The sequence below is a fragment of the Erinaceus europaeus genome, chromosome 7 (assembly GCF_950295315.1).
Source record: "Erinaceus europaeus chromosome 7, mEriEur2.1, whole genome shotgun sequence".
Classification (NCBI taxonomy): Eukaryota; Metazoa; Chordata; class Mammalia; order Eulipotyphla; family Erinaceidae; genus Erinaceus; species Erinaceus europaeus.
Window position 1 is genome coordinate 120,437,393 of NC_080168.1, and position 23,509 is coordinate 120,460,901.

Sequence of the window (23,509 nt, forward strand, 5' to 3'; positions counted from 1 at the left end):
GGTTTTGGGGAACAAGAGTTCATTGAAGTTCTCCAAAATATTGCAGTTACGGAAAACAAGTGATGCTCTCGCTATGCTGCTACTAACTAGTTCCTATGGATTGTCGCCAGGGACATCAAGCCTGAGATGTCACCCTCCCAACTCCTCTAATCTGTCTCCAAGTTGTAGATGCGATCATGATTCCATCCTGACTTCTCTGGGCAGACAACCTCACCAATGTGTCTCAGAACCTCACCTCTCCAGAGAGAGCTCTTAACCCACTAGGGAAAGACAGTAACAGGCTGGAGGTATGGGTTGACCTGCCAATGCCCATGCCCAAGCAGAGAAGCAATTACAGAAGCTACACCTCCCATCTTCTGCACCCCGAACAGAATGTTGGTTCATACTCCCAGTGAGGGAGAAATGACAGTGGGAAGATGACCAGAGGGCTCTGAACTCCAACTCCATCAGGACCTATAGAGATTAGAGGGGGGAAAAGGAAGGACATTCAAAAGTAGTGGAAGGTGCAGGTTTGACTTGGAAAGGAAGAGAAGATAGGACTATGGGGGGAAATGGGTAAATATATACAGATATAAACAGACAGTTGTAGAAATAATAGTCAACCCATATTTGCAGCCTTGGGAGAACTGCTGTAGTTCCCAATGGAGGGGGTGGAGACACAGAAGTCTGGTGGTGGGAATGGTGAAGAGTTATACCCTGTTATCTGATAACTTTGTCACTCAATATTGAATCACCAATAAAAAGTTAAAAAAAGAAAGAAATTCTCATGACCTTTAATCTGATACTGGGCAACGTGGCTAAGAGCAATGAAAAGTAGTCTTTCCCAACTGAATTTAACAGCAGCCTCTTGTTATCACTGTCATTCAAGACTCATTGATCTTGAATTGGGAAATGCTAATCTCATTAAAATAACCATCGTAAAATACATGGAAATGAACTAACCTTATCTCATTCCTGCAACAGAGTAAACCTTCAGTTTTAAGAATGAAGAGAATTTACCAAGCAACATCCAAACCAAAGCTAATATTTATTTGAAAGTTATATGAAGGAGGAAGTTGCATATATGGAGCATTATGGGCCTAGGGATGGATATAAAATAAATATTTTAAACTGACTTGATATCTGCCTTTCTTTAAATGAGAGGCTGTGATAGAGAGAGGTAGAAAGAAAGTAGCAAGAGAGTAAAGCACTGCCTGCCCCTCTGCTCATAAAATTCTGACTTGTTTTGTCTTTATTGTTCTCATGTGGTGCTGATGGATTAAACCAAAGGTCTCATCATTTGCAAGACAGTGATTCTACCACTGTATCATTTCCCAGGTCCCTATTTCTATCTTTGTATGTCTAAGGAAAAAATTAAGGAGGGGGTTGGGCAGTGGTGCACCTGGTTGAGTGCACATAGTATGAAGTGCAAGGACCCATGCAAGGATCCCAGTTAAAGCTGCCGACTCTCCACTTGCAGGGGGGTCACTTCATAAACAGTGAAGCAGGTCTGTAGGTGTCTATCTTTCTCTTCCCCTTTTTGTCTCCCCTTCCCCCTCAATTTCTCTCTGTCTTATCCAGTTTAAAAAAAATGGAAAAAATGGCCTCCAGGAGCAGTGGACTCATAGTGCAGGCAAAGAGCCCCAGCAATAACCCTGGAGACAAATAATAGTAATAATAATAAGAAGAATAAAAAACAAAAGAGATTCAGCCAATATTTAAAGGGAATCATATAAGTCAGCTAATGTGTCATTGGTATTCTTCATTTTAGTGAACATATAATATTCCAACATTGCCTAATAGGGTTATAAAATATGAATAAGGGTATATTTTATTTTTTAAATTAAAGATAGAAGGAGAAAGAAAGAGATAGACAGACTGACTGAATATAACACAGAAGCTTCCTTCAATGTGATAGGGACCAGGCTTGAACTTGGGTTGCATGCATGGCAAATGAGCACACTATCCAAGTGAGCTATTTTGCCAGCCAGCCAGGATTATATTTTACTGGAACTGGAATGATAACAAGCAAATTGAAGAAGAAAGTAAAGGCACAGGTCAGAAGCCATTATGTCAAGCTGCGTAGGAGTGCCTCACAAACTCTGATTGAAGAAGTGAAGTAAGGATCTGTACCTATATGTTGTCTTAAGAAACAGGCATGAGTAAAATATTTCTCTTTTTCAATGCCTTGAAAAAGTGAGAGTCGTACTCACAGGGTTTGCTTGGGGAGGTTCAAGTCCCCACTCCCATCCTGCAGCATGGATACTTCACAAGTGGTGAAACAGATCTGCAGGTGTCTGTCTTTCTCTACCCCTCTCTATCTCCTCCTCCCTTTCAATTTCTTTCTGTCCTATCCAGTAAAATAGAAAAAAAAAAAAATTAAAAGGCCACTGGGAGTGGTGAATTCATAGTGCAGGCAGCTAGCCCCCCAGCGATAACCTTGGTGACAATGAGAGAGGAGAGGGGAGGAGAAGTCAGAGGAGGAGGAGGAGGAGGAGGAGGAGGAGGAGGAGGAGGAGGAGGACCATGTTAGAACTATCACATATAACATGCACTACTTAATATGAACTATTTTTGTAAAACACATGTTAGCAAATTTTGTTTGGTCAGAAGAAATAGCTCACTTGCATAAATATACAGTTTTGCCATGTTTCACAGCTCAGAATTGAGCTGGGCCCTACTACATTGACAGAAGTTTTGGTGCTATGGTGTGTGTGTGTGTGTGTCTTACTCTGCTTTACACATGTAAACTAATAATAATAATAATAACAACTCTTTGAGGTACATACCCTTATAAGGTAAGTATTTTTCTATTACTCCCATTAAGGGTAAGGTATCTGTGGCCCACACAGATTAAATACACAGAACAAAGTTGTATATAAATTCTGAACAAATATAGCTCAACTATCTAAATCCAGTCTTTGCTCTCAAGGTTTATAATCACTCCAAAAGCTTTACTTTCCGAAATTTTAATTTTAATTGCCAGAAGTCAGCATATCTAATAAAAGTAATTATTTTTTAACTCCTAAATGAACACTTAGCCGTGCGTGTTGTTACATGCAGTCAACACATGACTTTCCAACTTTTAAAAGGCTATCTTAAATCCAAAAAGTAATGTTCAAATAAATGCTGTATTGGGATACTTAGGTGTGCCTCTTAAAGAGAGTAGAAGTGTTTTTCTTCTGTGAAAATGAAGCTGAGCTGGAAAGACAGGGAGAGAGACGTGTGATTTGGTTTTTGTTTATCTCGGGAGCTCTCCGGCAATCTGCCGAGCTGCTGTTTTATGCAGTGAGACTTCGCAGACCATGTCAAGACAGCTTGCAGACAACTCATTTTTTATTTAGGAAATGTGTGCTTAATGGCTCCAGCGGCTGAGGTTTCCTTTGAATCAAATTTGGTAGTATGCTCGCTTTCGCTTTACTTTGTTTGAAATTTGACAGAAGAAGAATTGTGAATGAAAACGCTAGTGGTTTGTATATTTTTTTTCTCTGCAAGGAAAAGAGACAGAGCATGAACTACTTATGACTCCATATGAAATCAATACCATGGCCTTCTGTGCTTTAATTCTGATGTGTTGTGATATATTTTCTTATGGCATTATGTAATGTGATCATATTTTCCTCGGTTTTCATCTTTTATGGAGCTATGACAAATAATTTCATTTGGCAGAGCTTAATATTTTTACAGTGGGTGATTACTCTATGCTAATAATCTGCTTTAGTGTTAGCTCTGAAGATACACTGATTACAGAGTCAGTATGCTTCAGAATCAAAGCAAAAAAAAGTTGATTTTTCTCATTATGAACTGAGTGTATTCATCACATGAATAATACTCATAGTAGAATATCCCTATGTATTATCTATTCAGTGTCCACTAGTTAAATACATATTAATCTTTATACTAATGACAAATTTTATATGGATTATATTAGTATAAATGCCCTGTGGACAATAAGTCCATCTTGCTTCTGCAGAAAATTAATTTTTTTTTAAGTCTGGCTTTTGAAGTCAGTGAAGTGTGAACTAAGAAATGTCTTTTAGAAAGGTAACAATGGATAAGAAACCATCGCAGGGACATCTTGATATTATTGATCACAGCTTGTCATGATCATTCAATTACGTAGAACTCTTGTCAGAAGACATTTCCTTATTGTAGCTGAGATGTGCAGGCTCTCAAGTGGAGTGCCTTTTGTGAATGCTTTGATTTCTTTTCAAAGACGAGATGAATATTTTACATACAAAACACAGTGATTCTAGGAAGTGGGTAATTAACTCTATCGCTCATTGGCAATGCAATTATAATGGTAATCATAGTATTTATTCTATCAATAATTTAGGAATGTCATTTTTTTTATCCAGAACACATAAAAGGGGAAGCAGATATGAAAGTGCAGATATAAAAATAAGTTTCACACTTTTTTCAATCTTGATCTTAAATGATAATGAGATCACATCACCCCAAATATTTAATAAGGTCTTTTATTACTTGATTTATTTATTGACTAGGAAAGAGGGAAAGAGAGAGGAAAGATGAGGGGGTAAGATAAGAGTAATTCTCAGCACTGGTGTTAGGTGACAGGAAGGATTCAACTCCAAGATTCAAGGGCCACAGGCATGTGGTGGGTGTTCTAACAAGCTGGGTTATTTCCTAGCTCCCTAACCTCAATTTTTTTTTTTTTAATATCTGTAGCTTCACTGCTCTCAACCAACTTTTACAGAAAGAAAAAGAAATAGGAAGACAGGGAGAGAGGGATACCACAGCACTGAAGCTTCTTGCAAATCCTGAGGACTGTCTCTCCTGTGGCATGTGGCATGTGGCATGTGGCATGTGAGGGCTTGGCCCCGGTTCATAAGGCAAAGCAGCGACCCTTCCAGGTGAGACGTCTCACGGGTTTCTTTAACACTGGACAATTCACCACCCCAAGAAGACTTTTTTTTCTTCTTTTTCAATATCAAATGAGAGGGAGAGAGAGGGAAGGAAAGGGAGAAGGGAGAGAAGAAGAAGGAAAAAAGGAGAAGGAGACGGAGAAGGAGACGGAGATGAATAGCACCACTCATGAAGCTCATTTGTTGCATGTGGCTCCTGTGTGGTGCTGGAAACTCTAACCGGGTCCCTGCACATCATAAAACATGTGCTACCCCAGGTACGCTATCTCTCATTTCTAAAGACAGACAGACAGACAGTTGGACAGACAGAGGAGAAGAATTAGAACATCACCACCATCTGGCCTGTGAGTTTGATTCTCAGTAAGCTGTTCTGATTCTTCTCTCTCCTTCTCTATCTCCCCCATCCCTCTTGATTTCTCTCTGCCCTATCCAATAAACATGAAAAATGGCTGCCAGGAGCAGTGGATTTGTAGTGCCAGCACCAAGCCCCAGTGATAACCTTGGAGGCAAAATAAATAAATAAATAAATAAATAAAAGTATGCAGCTATTAGCCAGGTCAAAAATTGCATTCAAGTGCCAAGGACAGAGGAGGACCTAGTGGTGGTTGAATTGTTATGTGGAAAACTGGGAAATGTTATCCATGTACAAACTATTGTATTTTACTGTTAACTGTAAACCATTAATCCCCCCCAATAAAGAAATTTTTAAAAGTGCCAAGAAATATGTTGATTTGTTTAAACAATTAAACTGCTTCTAGAATAGCAGCTGTGATTGAAATATCACCTGATGAAGTTAACAAAAATCCACAATAACTCTCCAAGACCTTTCTCTCTTCTTCAATGAATGGGCTAGTTGGACAAAAAAATAGTGCCAATCAGCACAGCATCTTTCAAGCTTTCAAAATTGGAACCACTTCTAATAATCAGTGTTGCTTTTGGATTACTTCTCTAAGTAGACAGGGACCATGCTAGTTATAGCGTGACCTTTCCTGTCTTAATATCCTTAACTTTACAGAATAAGAAACCAATGAGGGAGGCCCCTGGTGAGCCGGGTGGGTAGACAGCCACTTTGGGCTGGACGTTGGGAGAAAGGGTGGGTTGTGTCGAGGTGCTTTTAAGCTGCCCGGAAAGGTGTGGCGGAGTGTGCGGCTCTCCTGCTCTGGCGCCTAACGGTATTAACCACAACTCTAGGACCCCAAGCCTGAGACAATGGTGTGCATTCCTTGTATTGTCATTCCGGTTCTGCTCTGGGTCTACAAAAAATTCCTGGAACCATATATCTACCCTCTGATTTCACCTTTTGTTAGTCGGATGTGGCCTAAAAAAGCTATACCAGAATCCAATGATAAAAACAAAGGCAAAGGTGACTGTAAGGATGCAGACATAAATGGATTAACAACCAGAGGAACAGCAGAAATATCTGATAAAAAAAAAAAACACTGAAGGGACATTCCCTGTGATCTCATTGTTTTGAAAATGGACCTGATGATATGCAGCACCCTCTTTGTAATTGTCTCTGACCTTTTTTTTCTGAGACCAGATAGAATGTAGGGTAGATCAAATGATTTCCTGATGCTAATAAGGAAACACATAATATTTATATTTTAGATGTATTTAATTACCCTCACCTCTAAGCTTCTTTTTCATTAATAATATGAATAAATAGAAGGTTGATGCCATTAAAAAAAAAAAAAAAAGAAACCAATGAGGAATTATGCCAGTTGCTGACTCTGTCTTTTGACTATTGTCATTCTTAATGAGCACTACTCTGGAGCTCATTAAGAATGTCAGCACTTCCTTCTCATGCATATTCTTCAAAGTCTAGGAGAAAGAAATATCTGTCGGACCCTTCTAAAATATATCTTTAAGAAGTCCCTGAGAGAGGTCAGGTGGTGGCACACCTAGTTGAGCATACATGTTACTGTGTGCAAGGACCCAGGTTCAAGCCCCCAGTCCCTACCAATTTGGGGAAAGCTTTGCAAGTGGTGAAGCAGTGCTGCAGATGTCTCTCTCTCTCCCTCTCTATCTCCTCCTTCCCTCTCAATTTCTGACTGTCTCTATCCACTAAATAAATAAAGATAATAAAAAATTTTCATTTAAAAATAAATAAAGGAATATTAAAAAGAAGTTGCTGAGCAGGTCTTATCCAGAGCCACTACAGGACTCCGACTGCTATATTCTTCCAAAGAAACTCCAGTATTTTAAGTTTAAGTACAGTCCAATTTTAAGCCTAGGTAACAGACAAAACTTGAAAAGTCACTCATAGATACGAACTAGATCCAGACACGTGGTGCAGCCAGGTCAACGCATTATCCAAATTTACTACTACTGTATATCCTGCCACCTTCACATCTGTCTGCGATCCATTATCACACACATCTCTCAGGCTTTTTTAATGTAAATTTAAAAAATCTTATAGCTGTTTAAAATGTGTATGCTAGCTCTTAATTATTCACACTTTGTGTCTGAACCCTGGAAGCCATTCAGAACTTGAGTTTGGTTATGCACCCGGATGCGATATGAGGTGGTAAGGGCAGATTTCAAGGAGAGAGAGAGAGAGAGACAGAGAGAGAGAGAAATGCTTGAAACTAGAGGGATAGGATACTTTCACTAGAGAAAACCACTCAACAGATTTTATGTGAAATACAGAAAACAAATATAAATATAATTAATTTCAGTTCACCAGAATCCATATTTCCCCAATTAAATTTTCAGTATCTGACTGCTTTCCAAATGATCTTCTAAATATTAGAAAAAATACTCTATGAGTTTGTGAACTACATCAGTGTTGGGACTGAGTCAACCACACACAAGATTAGACTTTCTATTTGTTCTTCAAAAACCCCTCCCCACACCTATAGAACACAAATTCAGAGAAATCACAGAAACTGCATCCCACAATGACCTTGGGTCCATTCCCCCCACCCCCAACTCTTCATCTGCACTATTCCAGCCTTTAGGTTCATGATTAGTCAACTATTTGTTTGGCTTTATATGTTAACTCTCTTTTCAGCCACCAGGTTCCAGATGCTAGCATGATGCCAACCAGACTTTCCTGGATTCCCCAGAGCCACAACCCACTAGGGAAAGAGAGAGACAGGCTGGGAGTATGGATTGACCTGTCAATGCCCATGTTCACTGTGGAAGCAATTACAGAAGCCAGACCTTCCACCTTCTGCACCCCATAATGACTCTGGGTCCATACTTCGATAAAGAATCAGAACACTCTCAGGGGAGGGGAAGGGATACAGAGTTCTGGTGGTGGGAATTGTGCGAAGTTGCACCCCTCTTATCCTATGGTTCTGTCAATGTTTCCTTTTTATAAATAAAAAAAAATTTTAAAGAAATCACAGAAACTTTCTGGTCCTATACTCTTCACCTACAGATTTTAAGCTCTCAAATCAGCACTTTTTTTTGCACAAGTTCTCTATTAAGGGTATGTTACATAGTCACATTGATTTCTTTTTTTAATTTATTATCTTTATTTATTGGGTAGACAGACAGAAACTGAGAGGGAAAGATGTGATAGGGAGACAGACAGAGAGACACCTGTAGCCCTGCTTCACCACTCATGAAGCTTTTCCTTTGCAGGTGGGGACTGGGGGCTTGAACCCAGGTCCTTGTGCACTTTAATGTGTGCACTCAACCAGGTGTGCCACCACCCAGCTGCAGTCCCATTAATTTCTTTAATTTATAGTAAAGTATTCTGTTGTACAACTACTCCAACACAAAGCTAAAACACCTGTAGGCATTAGACTAGATTAGAAATGTCCACACTAATAATTGAAGTAGCTGTTTTGTTACCACAACCAAAGAGCAGCAAGGTTCCTTTATTATTTGTAAAGGGTTTATACCTTTTTTTAAAAAATTTATTTGGGGATTTATGGTTTACAGTCTACAGTAAATACAATAGTGTGTACATGCATGACAGCTCCTAATTTTCCACATAACAATACAACTCCCACTAGATGCTCTTCTATCATGTTCAAGATTCTATAGACTTATATATGCAACACATGTGATCAGTAGAAGTTCACAGGTAAGCATGTTGTGGTGTCTCTCCTGCTGTGGATTAGGACTATGGACAGCTGGGGAGAGTGTAACCTCCAGTAGTCAAGAGCAAAGACAAACTCAATCCTGTTCACGCCTCTGCAGCAGTTTCTCATAATCTCTAGTCCGCAATGAACTTCCTAGCATAGCTGCGGCTTCCTTTCTGCTACTCTAAGAGCATGCAGTCCACTTGTAGACAACTCTAACTGGTCAGAGTTCAAGGGAAGAGGTTCCAGAAAATACTGCTCCACAGGTGTAGCACGCATCATTGTGTGCTTCTCAATTATGCATACATACCTTCCCCAACAAGGAAACATGTTAAAAATTGAAGATTCTCTAATTCCATTCCAGGTGGTTCACTTCCAAACAAAGTCCCAAAACCTAGACATAAACCAGGTCCCCTGAGATAGAGCATATGTTCACACATATCCATAAACTAGGGCAAAATATATGCCTGAAAGCAAGCGTACACAATATTCTGCAGTGAGTACCCCCCAACACTTCATCTGCACTATTCCAGCCTTTAGGTCCATGATTGCTTAACAATTTGTTTGGCTTTGTATGTTAACTCTCTTTTCAGCCACCAGGTTCCAGATGCTAGCATGATGCCAACTAGACTTCCCTCGACAGACAACCCCACCAATGTGTCCTGGAGCTCCACTTCCCCAGAGCCCTTCCCCACTAGGGAAAGAGAGAGGCAGACTGGGAGTATGGATCAACCAGTCAACGCCCATGTTCAGCGGGGAAGCAATTACAGAAGCCAGACCTTCCACCTTCTGCACCCCACAATGACCCTGGGTCCATGCTCCCAGAAGGACAGAGAATGGGAAAGCTATCAGGGGAGGGGGTGGGATACAGAGTTCTGGTGGTGGGAACTATGTGGAGTTGTACTTGTCCTATGGTTTTGTTAATGTCTCCTTTTTTTTTAGATAAATAAAAAAATTAAAATAAAAGTTGAAGATATGAGGGGGAAAACGAGAGAATGAAGATGAAGAAATAATGAGTCAAGGGGAGGGGGTAGATACCATAACGGTTATGCAAAGAGACTCTCATGCCAAAGTCCCAAATTCAATCCCTTGCACCACCACAAACCAGAACGGGGCAGTGCCCTGGTGTTCCTCCCTTCTAGATCTCCTCTCTCTCTCTCTCTCTCTCTCTCTCTCTCTCTCTCCCTCCACCCCCTGCTCTCTCCATCTCTCTCAAAGATAAAACAAGTAAAATTTAAAAAAAAAATAGTGAGTCAAAAACAGAATAAAGAAACTTTAAAGAAGACTGCTCTTTATTTATTTAACTTAACAGAAAACAGAGAGAAACTGAAGAGGTGGAGACTGGGGGTTTGAACCAGGTCCTTGCACTCTGTGTCATAATTTGCATGCTCAGCCAGTTATGACACTGCCCAACTCAGGAGGCTTTTTTATTTAATTAAAGCACAAAGAAGCTAACATTATAATAAAACTAATCAATATAAAATAAAAAAATCTAAATACAAAAGTTGAAGATGAAAAATCTAAAATTGGTGAGAAATTAAGATACATTTGACACATGTTAAAATTGATAGAGTAAAACCTTATTTAAATTGGACAAAAAAAAAACCCTTTTAGAACAAACAGTAAACTTTATCAAGGAGGTTATTAAGAAGTAGAACTACATAAGCAAACAAAAATTATTAGTAGTATATAACCCAGGAAAAACAAAATGGAGATTCTAAGTAGGATCTCGGTTCAAGCCCCTGGGTCCCCATCTGCAGAAGAGTCGCTTCACAGGCAGTGAAGCAGGTCTGCAGGTGTCAATCTTTCTCTCCCCCTCTGTCTTCCCCTCCTCTCTCCATTTCTCTATGTCCTATCCAACAACAATGACATCAATAACAACAACAATAACTACAACAATTAAAAGGGCAACAAAAGGAAATACATAATTAATGATAAAAAAGAAACTGAATTAAAAAAAAGACTTTAAAAAAATATGTATATAACTCATAATTGCTAGCAACATGTATAAAATACATGCAGAAAATTCTAAGAAAAAGAAACTGGACATAAAAAAAACAGAACTATGATATTTTGAATGAATCTTAAAACTGGAGTAATTAATAAACCATACTAGGCAACCAGATGAGAAAAAGAGATGTTGAATTTTCTCTGATTTATTGCCATGTAGGCTTAAATATACCTAAAACACACCTCAAAAAATTGTTCTTAGAAACTGACAGACTGGGGCTGGGTGGTGACGCACCTCCTTAAGTGCACATGTTATAATGCACAAGGACCCCGGTTCAAGTCCCTGATGCCCACCTGCAGGGGGAAAGCTTTGCAAATGAAGAAGCAGGGCTGCAGGTGCCTCTCTGTCTCTCTCCCTATCTATCTCCCCCTTCCCTCTCAATTTCTGGCTGTCTCTATCAAGATAAAGAATTTAAGAAGAGAAAAAGGAACTTACCCAAAGACCCAATCTCATGCCCCGCCCCTACCTGCAGGGGGGGAGCTTCATGAACTCTGAAGCTGTGCTGCAGGTGTCTCTCTCTCCCTCTGTCTTCCTCTTCCCTTTCTTTTTTTTTCTTCCTTTTTTTGCCTCTAGGGTTATAGGCACCTGCACCACTAATCCACTGCTCCTGGAGGCCATTTCTTTTTTCCCTTGTTGGTCTTGTTGCTGTTGTTACTGCTGTTACTGGATAGGACACAGAGACACCAAGAGAGCAGGGGAGAAACAGCCACCTGCAGACCTGCTTCAGGGCTCGTGAAGTGACCTCCCTGTAGGTGGGGAGCTGGGGCTGGAACTGAGATCCTTATGCTGGTCCTTGTGTGCTTAAGCAGCTGTGCTACCATCTACCCCCCCTTCGATTTCTTTTTGTCTCTGTCAAAAGGACAAAAATAAATTCTTTTTCTAAATTTCATTTCTTTATTATTGGCTAGAGACAAAAAGAAATCGAGAGGGATGGGGGAAATAGAAAGGGAGAGACACCTGCAGTTCTACTTGACCATTCGTGAAGCTTTCCCCCTGTAGGTGGAGCTTAAGGGCTTGAACCCGGGTCCTTCTGAGCTAAGTACAGTGTGTGGGCTTAAGCAGCTGCGCCACCTTCTGGCTCCATGACAATAATAAATAAATAAATAAATAAATAAATAAATAAATAAATAAATAAACCAATCAATACACGCGTTCCTTACTTTATCAAAACAAATGACTGGATCAAAAGATCCAAGAAAGTATTTTGAGAAGTAATGAATAAGATTTAATGTGGCTGATCCCGAAAGACAAAACCGCAAAGCAAGTAAAAAGATTATTATGTAAGAACTAGCAGACTAACGGTCAAATGGAGTAAAAATAATTGCACAAACATTCAAAGAGAAGACAGACTCACAGTGATGGTAGGTAGCAGTGAAAGTTAGCATTGGCAAGATCTCAGGGTAGGAGTGGACAGAGAGAAAAAAAGAGGAAAGTTCTTTGAAGAAAAATAAATAGTAATTGTAAAAAACTAATTACCTCATTGAGGAGCAAACTATATACTCACCTAAAGTAAAAAATTCTCCATTAACTGTAACATGAAGTAAAAATAAAATTCTAGGGAAAATTTGGTAACAGGTCAAAATATAGAGAAATAACTATTTTTAAGCTAGTAGCTTTAATTTGATTAGGAAACACATGAACATACTGCAAGCAGTGAGATTACCATAATGAACAACTGTGTTTCTATTTATACAGTTTCAAGAATTATCTACAATTATCTTCAATCTTCTGTGACATGATGGACCAGGTAATAAAGAAAAAAATCTACATATTTGACTATGCAAAGTTACGCAAAAAAAAAAAAGAAACATAAATCCAAATGGCATTTTGCAGAAGATCTGTAAAGAGCTTATAGAGAATTCTGTGATAATTAGCTTGATAAAGGTAATTATTCTTCTTTGCCTGAATCTCAACAAAAACAAACAAAAAAATTAAAAGCACAGCATTTTCAACTAAATAAGAAAATAGCTACAGATTGAATACACTAAAAAAACTAGTTAACAAACACCAGACTTTGGAACAAATAGGGGAGGTTGTAACCTCCCGTGTGTGTGTGGGGGGGGGGGGCGGTATTGAAGACACGATTTCCCCACACAGTAGCCTGTGTCCACCTGCATATTAGCTGTCAGGCAAAGGCAAAAACTAGTAAAGTCATGGGCTGCTTGGGATATACCTAAAATAGACCTATGAGCCTTTTCCAAAATGGAGACCCCACATCTTCATCTGCACTATTCCAGCCTTTAGGTTCATGATTAGTCAGCAATTTGTTTGGCTTTATATGTTAACTCTTTTTCAGCCACCAGGTTCCAGATGCTACCATGATGCCAACCTGACTTCCTTGGGCAGAGGACCCCACCATGTGTCTTGGAGGCCCACCTCCCTAGGTCCCTGCTCCACGAGGGAAAGAGAGAGGCAGGCTAGGAGTATGGATCGAACTGTCAACGCCCATGTTCAGCGGGGAAGCAATTACAGAAGCCAGACCTTCCACCTTCTGCATCCCTCAATGACCTTGGGTCCATACTCCCAAAGGGTTAAAGAATAGGAAAGCTATCAGGGGAGGGGATGGGATATGGAGATCTGGGGATGGGAAATGTGTGGAAAAGCACCCCTCTTCTCCTATAGTCTTGTCAATATTTCCATTTAATAAATAAAAAGAAGTAAAAGATGCAGTTCTTTGATGTCCCAGTTACCTAAACTGGTAAAAGGTGTGAGCTTGGGCCAGGGAGTGAAGTAAACAAGGTTTCCATGGGAACCAAGTGCAAAACAACAGAACACCATTTTGGACACCAGTGCGATTGCGCAGGGAGGTTGTGGGGATGTGGTGGAGCCTGGCAGGGCTTGACCTGAGAGGTGAGTTCACCTGGTAAGTCTCTCTCTCTCTACGGAGGGGTTGAGCAAAAAGGGGGACACATAAACCTCAAAAGGTTGGCGGCTGTGTAAGTCTTCCCTCCCCCACAAAAATATCTGGCATCTTCCCTCTGGAGCCCTACATTCTTTAAAGACATTAAGCCTGCTCCACCCTACATTCCCTGATACTATGGCCTATCTACATAATCACTGTTTTGCCTGAAACATCCCCACCCATTCCATTCTTTTGATCTATCTTCTTTCAACCCTCAAGGCCCTCTTTGCCTCCAGGATATTATTATTAATCCTACCTGTTAAAACCCTCACAACAGTTGCTAAGGAAGTTCCTACCTTTCCAGCCCCTTCCATTTTTCTCTACCCCTTTCCTAACCGTGTATGGTACTGTCAAGCCACTTCTGTTTCTGTCTTGTCTCTTCCGTGTCCTGACCTGGAGGAGGGCAGGCATATAGACCCAGAGGCTGACACCGCCATTGCAGTCTGTGCCATGTGGCTTAACCACGTGTGCTACCCCCATACTCAGGAGAGCTAGGATGAATAAAGATTTTAAACAGCTATAATTATGTATTTAGAAGACACAAGAGTAACAGTGAATGAGAAGACCAATTACAAAATGAAAATATAAAACCAAGGGGCCAGGTGGTAGCACACCTGGTCTTGGGAGCACACTGCAATGTGCAAGCTTCAAATTCAAGCCCTTTCTCCCCCACCCCAACCCCACCTGCGGGGGTGGGGCGATGGGGAGCTCCACTAGCGGTGAAGCAGGGCTGAAGGTGTTTCTCTTTCTTCCTCTCTATCTTCCCTTCCCCTCTCAATTTCTCTCTGTACTAGCAAAGAAACATAAATAAAACATTTAGAACGAAGCTATAAAACCAACAAACAGCTTTGCAGAATATAAACCAAACTGAATTAGAAAACTTAGTGACTATAGGAAGATCTCATTTTTCAACAGGTATAAGAAAAGAAGTGAAGCATGCAGGAAGAAATTTACCTAAGACTGCAGGATATAGGCAAAGAAAGCTCTGAAATCTTTCTAAGGCATTTAAAAAGCCTTGAGGCCAGAGAAATAGCATGATGGGTATGCAAAAGACAGTCGTGCCTGAGGCTCCCAGAGGTCCCCCAGGTGCAACTGCAGACAGCAACATAAACCAGAGCTGAGCAGTGCACTGGTAAACAATTAAAGTTAGATAAACACAAAAAGTCTTAGAAGCGCGTATAGAACTTGTTTATGATTGGGGGTTGGGCGGTAGCACACTGGGTTAAGTGCACATGGTGCAAAGCACAAGGACAAGCAGAAGGATCCTGGTTCGAGCCCCCAACCTCCACCTGCAGGGGAGTCGCTTCACAGGTGGTGAAGCAGGTCTGCAGGTGTCTGTCTTTCTCTGCCCCCTCTGTCTTCCCCTCCTCTCTCCATTTCTCTCTGTCCTATCCAACATGACATCAATAACAATGATAATAATAACCACAACAATGGTAAAAACAACCAGGGTAACAAAAAGGAAAAAATTGGCCTCCAGGAGCAGTGGATTCATGGTGCAGGCACTGAGCCGTGGCAATAACCCAGGGGGGAAAAAAAAAAAAAAGAACTTGTTCATGGAACCCATACTATAAAGTCCATACTATAAAGTTGCTGATTCTGAGGATCAAGGCCTGAACATACCCAGTTATGCACACCCCTCACCATGGTCAATACCTCAATTCAAGTACCACCTCCCCACCTGCAGGTGGGTAGCTTCACAAACAGTAAACAGGACTGCAGTTGGTTCTCTTTCCCTCTCTATCTCCCTCTCCCCCTCTCAATTTCTCCCTGTGCTATCAAGTAAAATGAAAAAAAAAAGTAGGGTTCCCACAGTTAAACCCACTAATGGCTTTTTTTTCTCAGAGCTGAAATCAAAAACTCAAAACAGTTTATGCCTGTTTATACCAATTAATCACACGATTTAATTAAATATTTGTAAACCCATGAATCATGCCTTTAAAAGAAAGGTTATTTCTATGACAACTGCATTAAACATTTTAGACTAGCACAATAACAATAGCTGCTGGAAAAAGTGCTTCTGAACTAGTGTGGCTGAGCAAGTTATGACAAAGTAGGACACGAAAAAAAGCTAGAAGAATTCTCAGAATATTCATAAGCATCACTTTTTTGAGATTATGCTTCATTTTAAATAAAGATTTAAGCATCCCCAGTACAAAACTGATAGCAAAAAAAAAAGTAACAGTCAATTGATAGTCAAAAAAAATGCCTGAGAGCAAAGTCAGGAGAATGGCAAATATATGAACATTTGTAACCTTTAGATTAAAATATTGAAGGTATTGCATAGTTTTTTATTCTGTTTTAATTAGCCTTTTTGATTAACAGACAAAAATGACCATTTCAAATCATGTTTGCTAAGGAAACATCTTTTCTGAGTCAATAATAACAAATAAATAACAAAAATTAGTCCATTATAGTAAATTAGCACTAGCAGGGGTCAGGTGGTGGCACACCTGGCTGAGTAAGTGTGCAAGGAGCTGGGTTCAAGCCCCGTTTCCACCTGCCAGGGGAAAGCTTTGCAAGTGGTGAAACAGGGCTGCAGGTGTCTCTGTCTCTCTTCATCTCTATCTCCCCCTTCCCTCTCGATTTCTGGCTGTCACTATCAAATAAATAAATTTTAACAATTTAACAAGATTTTAAAAGTCAGTAGTTGATATTGTGAAAGTCAGCCAATCATTTGGTAAAAATACAGCACTGTGGAATCTTCATATTTTTACAAAGATAAAATAGAAATGAGAAATTAATATGATAGAATCAAAAATATACAAAAAGCATTAAATATTTCAATACAAGTGTAATAGAGGGAAAATCTAATCATGACTATTATTTGAAAGCCGTAGGTGTTTCTGAAAACAATATAAACCAGTCAGTCAGGAATCACCTGGTCAGCACTATTAAAATAATCTGCCTAACAGGCCCTGCTATCCCCTACCCACTACAACTAAGTAATCTTGCAATAAATACCTACCCACTAAAACCAAGTAATCTTGCAATAAATAATCTTATTGATTTTTTTTTTTCTCCCAGAGTACAACCTTCTCTTTCTCACTCTGCTGGGAAATTGTGCAGATGCAGTCACATCTGCCATGTTGTCCCCTCAGGCTATTGCCAGTTCCCGCGAGAGCTGGGACATTCTCGGAGTGCCTTTCCCAATCAATCTTGTCCTGGCTTCTCACTCCTGGTTTTTGCCCTATAAAGCCCTTCTTCTTCCACCCCTCACTCTCTTGCCTGCTTTTCACTTCAGTGATTAGACAGGGAAGGTTGCTGTGCGAGGTGGCCATTTTGGCTAGCTCCATGTGACCCAAACCACTGCGCTCTCACCCAACTCTGAGGTGCCCGCTCAAATAAAGAATTGTGTTCCCTCTCTGCTCCTGATCTCCTCTCTCTCTCTCTCTCATCACTCCCTTTTACCTATAAAAGCTTTTCATTCTAAACAGCTTCCTGTAGCTTCTTACTATCCACTAAATTGGATCCTGCCATATTCGAATCGATTTTGAGCCAAATAAACATTTAAAATTTTAGTACATATCTCTGTTTGTAATAGTAAAGCAGGAGAATGGAACTGAAGGAGACCCCAGAAGTCACTAGGAGAAAAAGAACAACCCCTATGTAGGTACCTGTTGAATCCTTGAGCAGTGTTTTGCTTCAGAAGTCTGAAAGTCTTGGTTTAGCACTTTTAATTCAACAGATTTTGCATTGTAAGCATTCTAAATCCCCCCTTCTTCCTCCCTCCCTCTCTCTCTCTCCTTCTCCCTCTCCCTCTCTCCTCTCTCTTTTTTCCTTTTCCCCCCTCCCCTCTCCCCTCTCTTTCAAACATTTCCTTTTCAGGATTAATCTGAAAACAAGACTGGACTCTGACTGAGTGCTACTTGTTCAGCATAGAAACCTGTGTGACTTCAGCTAAACTGGGGCCCACTTTGAAGCCTCAGGTGGATTACATTTCATTTCACCCCCACCCTCACCCCTGGCTTTGGAGAAAGCTTAAGCACAGTGATATCTTTTCCTCTATCTCTGAAAAAGTCACCTGCGAACAGTGAAGCACCAGAAACAACAGCAAATTTCTGTTTGTTTGCTTGCTTGTTTGTTTTAAATTTAAGTAGAGGTTACAGGAAAGTGACTCAGCACATCACTGGGCCACATCATAAAAACAAGATGGAAATGAAAAGAACATCATAAATGTTTTTTTTTAATGCTCTGGTCTTTTTTTTTTTTTTTTTAAGTTTCCATCACACACATACACACAGAAAATATTAGGGCCTGGGACTAAATTTAAGTAGAGGTTACAGGAAAGTGACTCAGCAGCACTGCACATGCCTTGCCTGCTAAGTGAGGGCCTAGCCTCCATCCCATCCTTGCACCACATAAAATAACAAAACATAGTTCTGGTGATGCCTCTCGCTGGCTCCTGGGGTCCTGTGTTCACATAATTTAAAAAAAAAAAGGGTGGTTGTTATTAAACACTTTATTTTATTTTATTTTTGCCTCCAAGGTTATAGCTTAAGCTCGGTGTCTGCACTATGAATCCACTGCTCCTGGAGGCCATTTTTTCCCCCTTTGTTGCCCTTGTTGTTTATTGTTGTTGTTGTTATTGCCACCACCACCATCATTATTGGATAGGAGAAATCAAGAGAGAAATCAAGAGAGAAAGGGAAGATAGAGAGGGGGAGAGAAAGATAGACACCTGCAGAATTGTTCCACCACTTGCAGGTAGAGAGCTGGGGGGTTGAACCAGGATCCTTACTCTGGTCCTTGCGCTTTGCATCACGTGCACTTAACCCGGCTGCACTATGGCACTCTATTAGACACTTAGAAAAAAACAAGTCTCAACAAGCAGATTAATGAGTTGTAGACCTAGAACACATCACAGGGAAATTCACATAGAACCCATCTGTAGACAAACATGTTCGTTGCCAAGAGTGGCTAGCAGATAACATCAACTGTTTCATGGATACAAAATGAGGAAAAGGAAAAAGTAACAGCTATTTTTTTTTGTTATAAGAACTCTGGAGTACTCCCTTAAGTTTTCTTTTATATCATAACACACATTACTAACTACCGCCATTACGTTGTATATGCCATCCCTATCATAAATTTATCAGACAGAGAGAAACTGAGAGGGAAGGGGGACAGAATGGGAAAGAGAAGGAGAGATACATGCAGACCTGCTTCACCTCTCAGGAAGCAACCCCCTTACAGGTGGCGAGCAGGGACTTGAAATTGGGTCCTTGTGCATGCTAATAACCCCCCAATTTGTACATTTGTTTGCTTTTGTTTGTTTTGCCTCCAGTTATCACTGGGGCTCAGTGACTACACTACCAATCCACTGCTCCTGGAAGTCATTTTTTTCCATTTTGTTGCCCTTGTTATTGTTATTATTGTAATTGTTGTTGTTGGATAGGACACAGAGAAATCGAGAGCGGAGGGGAAGACAAAAAGAGGGAGAGAAAGATAGACACCTGCAGAATTGCTTCACCGCCTGTGAAGTGATCCTTCCCCTTGCAGGTGGGAAACTAGGGGCTCCAACCAGGATCCTTGCCCTGGTCCTTGCGCACTTAAACTGCTGTGCTACCACCAGGCCCCCCAAACTGTACTTTTCAACTGTCTTTCTCTAATTTCTCCCCTAACCTCTGTCTCTCATAACCACAAGTCCAGTCTCTCTTTCAAGGACTCTAAGAAAAGGATTTGTTTCTCAGCGAGAGAGAGAGAGAGAGATATCGAGAGAGAGAGAGAGAGAGAGGGAGAGAAAGAGAGAAATGAACTAGCCAGGAGCACCATTCTCACACATGTAATGGGAGGGATTGAATTTGTGAGCTAAGATTATGTTTTCAAGTCCAGAGATTAGTCACTGTGCCACCTCCCAGGCCTTCAAAGACTCTGAAACATATTTACACAAAGAGTACAACATGATGAATGCAAACCTTATTGTAAACACTTTTTCTGTAACATTGTTCAGTATTTCCAACCATACACAATCATGATTTGTGTATGGATAACACTAATTCTATGAAGGTAAATAACTACACTTAGTACTTTGGGTTTAATTCTTTACAAACACTAGTCTGAAACAATCAAATTTTGAAAAGGAAGTTTGTAATTACTCACATACCAAGTTAAATGAGTGAAAACATCCAATGCTGTTTTTATGTAAAAACAAAAAATAAATTTTGCTTGTTCAGAAAATAGCATCAGATCCATAAATATCACTTACAAAGAAAAATCTAAAATCCTCTACATATAAATGATATTTTTATTGATATTAGCCATGGATTAGTCTTGGTTTATCTAAAATAATAAATTAAACAGAAAGAACAAAAATATCTACACACAGAGCACTATATATATATATATATATATATATATTAAATATATGTGTATATATATTTTTTAAACAATGAAACACACTATTTCACTCTAAGAAAATGTTAAATATTTATTACAACCTGATAGGTTGATTCATTTGGGTAATCAATAATTAATCACTCTGAAGGCTCAGATCCTTTATAAATATAAAAGACTCTTAATAATTGCTTTACAAAACCTAAGTAGCATAGAATCTACAGACTTCATATGTCAAGGGAAATAAACACATGTTCAAAAGATATGTACTTTAAAATGAATAAACCAGGGAGTCGGGCTGTAGCGCAGTGAGTTAAGCGCAGGTGGCGCAAAGCACAAGGACCGGCATAAGGATCCCTGTTCGAACCCCAACTCCCTACTTGCAGGGGAGTCGCTTCACAGGCGGTGAAGCAGGTCTGCAGGTGTCTATCTTTCTCTCCTCCTCTCTGTGTTCCCCTCCTCTCTCTATTTCTCTCTGTTCTATCCAACAACGACTACAACAATAAAACAACAAGGGCAACAAAAGGGAATAAATAAATAAAATAAATATTTAAAAAAATGAATAAACCAGGGAGTTGGGCAGTAGTGCAGTGGTTAAGCGCACGTAGTGCAAAGCACAAGGACCAGCAAAAGGATCCTGGTTTGAGCCCCTGGCTCCCCACCTGCAGAGGAGTCGCTTCACAGGGGGTGAAGCAGATCTGCAAGTGTAGGTCTTTCTCTCCCCGTTTCTGTCTTCCTCTACTCTCTCCATTTCTCTCTGTCCTGTCCAACAACGATGACATCAGTAACAACAACAATAACTACAACAGTAAAACAAGGGCAACAAAAGGGAATAAATAAATAAATATTAATTAAAAAATAGTAAAAATCTTTAAAAAATAATTTTTAAAAAATTTTAATGAATAAACTAAATTCCACATGTTCATATTTTGAAATTTGTGCTTATAAAAGACTTTGGTGTGATGACAGGAAGGTAAAAATAATACCATCTCTAGGCATAGATTGAGCATGTGTATCAGAAAACATGCTAGCAGAGCAAACTCACTGCCAATTTCTCCTTTCAAATTATTAAATATGAATCCAAGTGACAATTAGTCTGGATAGAGAAGGAAAAAATTAACTTACATAAATGATGTGCACAAATTATCACTTTACACATTTGTATTAACTCCACACTCCAGCATCAGAAGAAATATTAGAATTAACCATATTGAGTTTCAAGTCATATATATTTTTTTCATCCTTCATTTACAATAAATATAATTTTGAGAATTATACTAATGATAATGATTGATGACAGCTTTACACTTAATGTGTGAGCATGGTTCTACATCAAGAACTTACAAGGGAACGGGCGGTGACTCAGTGGGTTAAATGCACATGGCGCACAAAAAGCACAAGGACTGGCTTAAGGATCCTGGTTCAAGCCCCCAGCTCCCCACCTGCAGGGGAGTCACTTCAGAAACTGTGAAGCAGGTCTGCAGGTGTGTATCTTTCTCTCCCCCTCTGTCTTCCCCTCCTCTCTCCATTTCTCTCTGTCTTACCCAACAATGACAGCAATAACAACAAAAATAACAACGGAGGAGATCATCTGGGACAGCAACAAGGCAGGATTAGAAAGACATCAGGAACCCACCAGATCACTGGCGAGTGCAAATACCTGTGGCTTGTGGACAGAGAGAATCCTAGGGAGAGATTAAGTGGCTAGTAACAGTCTGTCAGTTTACCAGTTGAGGCACCACCTCCAATCACTTTTACCAACAAAAAGACTGCCGAAAGGGAGGAGAGGACTCCCCTAAGACTCACCAAATGCAACTGTGAGTCTCCATTGCTACTGCCCTCAGAGGCTGGAGCAGCAGGGGGAGTTCCTGTTCTGACACTATGGGACAGAGAATTGACCAGGAACTACTCAAGGGAATATCTACACCTTGGTGGTCTAGCAGTGGGGCTGTGTGGTGGGAACCATTCCATATAGTTTTCCTGATAAGAACATAGTGAATACTTGCCTCAGAACCTACAGACTATAAATGGGACTTGTTTAGAAACTCACAGGGCCCAGCAGTGCTGCCTGGATTGGCAGAGAAGCCTAACTGAGCATGGAGCTTTGGATCCTTGGGGTATGAGAGTCCATTTGCATAACCACTGTATTATCTATCCCCCACCCTGCTTTATCTCTTTGTTAGGAGTGAGGAATTAAGCTAAGAAGTCTACTAATCATTTAAAAGCCCTCAGGCTAACATAACCTACAGGGAAGAAAAACAACAAAAGAGGCTTTTAAAGCCACTGTGCTCCAACTCAGGGATTAAAATAATATTGAAACAACTGTCAATTTCCATAACTGTGAACCATTTATGTACCTTACTTAGACAGAAGTCAATCCAGGCAACAGTGATAAATAATTTAAAAAGTACTGAGACAGGGACCTCATAAAATACTATATAGAATTGTTAAACTAACAAGAAGAAATATTGGAGAAATAAACCAGGACAAGAGTCCAGCTAAAAGCCCCCCAAAGGTTGAAGCACGAAATAGTGAGGTCAACATCCAAACACTAGTTAAGGAAATAATCACAAGAGTGAGTAAAGAGTTTGAAAGAATTGTCATGAGAAATGTAGAAACAACAAATGAGGCTCCGGAAGAAAACATTAATTATCACAAGTTTATTAGAGAGCTGAAAGCTGAAATAGCTGAGCTAATAACACAACTAGCTGAACAAGTTAATACAGTATCAGAACAGGGTAACAAAATAAATGAACTACAGAAAACAGTAGAGGGGAAAGAGAATAGAATAAATGAGGCCGAAGACTGAGTTAGCAAGATCGAGGATGAATTAGAGACAACTAAAAAAAGATCTCAAAAAGAGATTAAGAGATACTGAAAACAACAACAGAGACCTATGGGATGACTTCAAAAGAAATAATACACACATTATTGGCTTACCAGAGGAAGAAAGAGAGGGAGGGGAAGAAAGCATTCTACAGGACATAATAGTTGAGAACTTCTCTAGTCAAGACAATATCAAAGACATAAAGGTTCAAGAAGCCCAGAGGGTCCCAAAAAGAATTAACCCAGACGAAAAGACAACAGGACACATCATATTTAGAATGAAAAGGAATAAGGATAAAGAAAGGATCCTGAAGGCTGCAAGAGAAAACCCAAGAGTCACCTACAGAGGACAACCCATAAGATTAGCAGAAGACTTCTCCACAGCAACACTACAGGCCAGAAGAGAATGGCAAGATATATATATGGAGCTCTCAGTGAGTAGTCTTGGCTTTCAACCAAGACTAATGTATCCTGCTAGACTGTCATTCAGACTAGATGGAGGCACAAAAATCTTCTCAGACAAGCAACAGTT

General features: G+C 40.0%; 1 protein-coding gene across 1 annotated transcript; it reads left to right on the plus strand.

Annotated features, from left to right (window-relative positions):
* Nucleotides 1-5,917: 5,917 nt before the first annotated feature.
* LOC103107451 (UPF0729 protein C18orf32 homolog) lies at nt 5,918-6,368 on the plus strand. Its single transcript, XM_007516251.3, has one exon. It carries the CDS (start codon nt 6,075-6,077, stop codon nt 6,306-6,308), a length of 234 nt encoding a protein of 77 aa, XP_007516313.2. The 5' UTR covers nt 5,918-6,074; the 3' UTR covers nt 6,309-6,368.
* Nucleotides 6,369-23,509: the final 17,141 nt, after the last annotated feature.

Coding starts and splice junctions, on each gene's coding strand:
- LOC103107451 (XM_007516251.3), top strand. CDS start 6,075: ATGGTGTGCATTCCTTGTATTGTCATTCCGGTTCTGCTCTGGGTCTAC.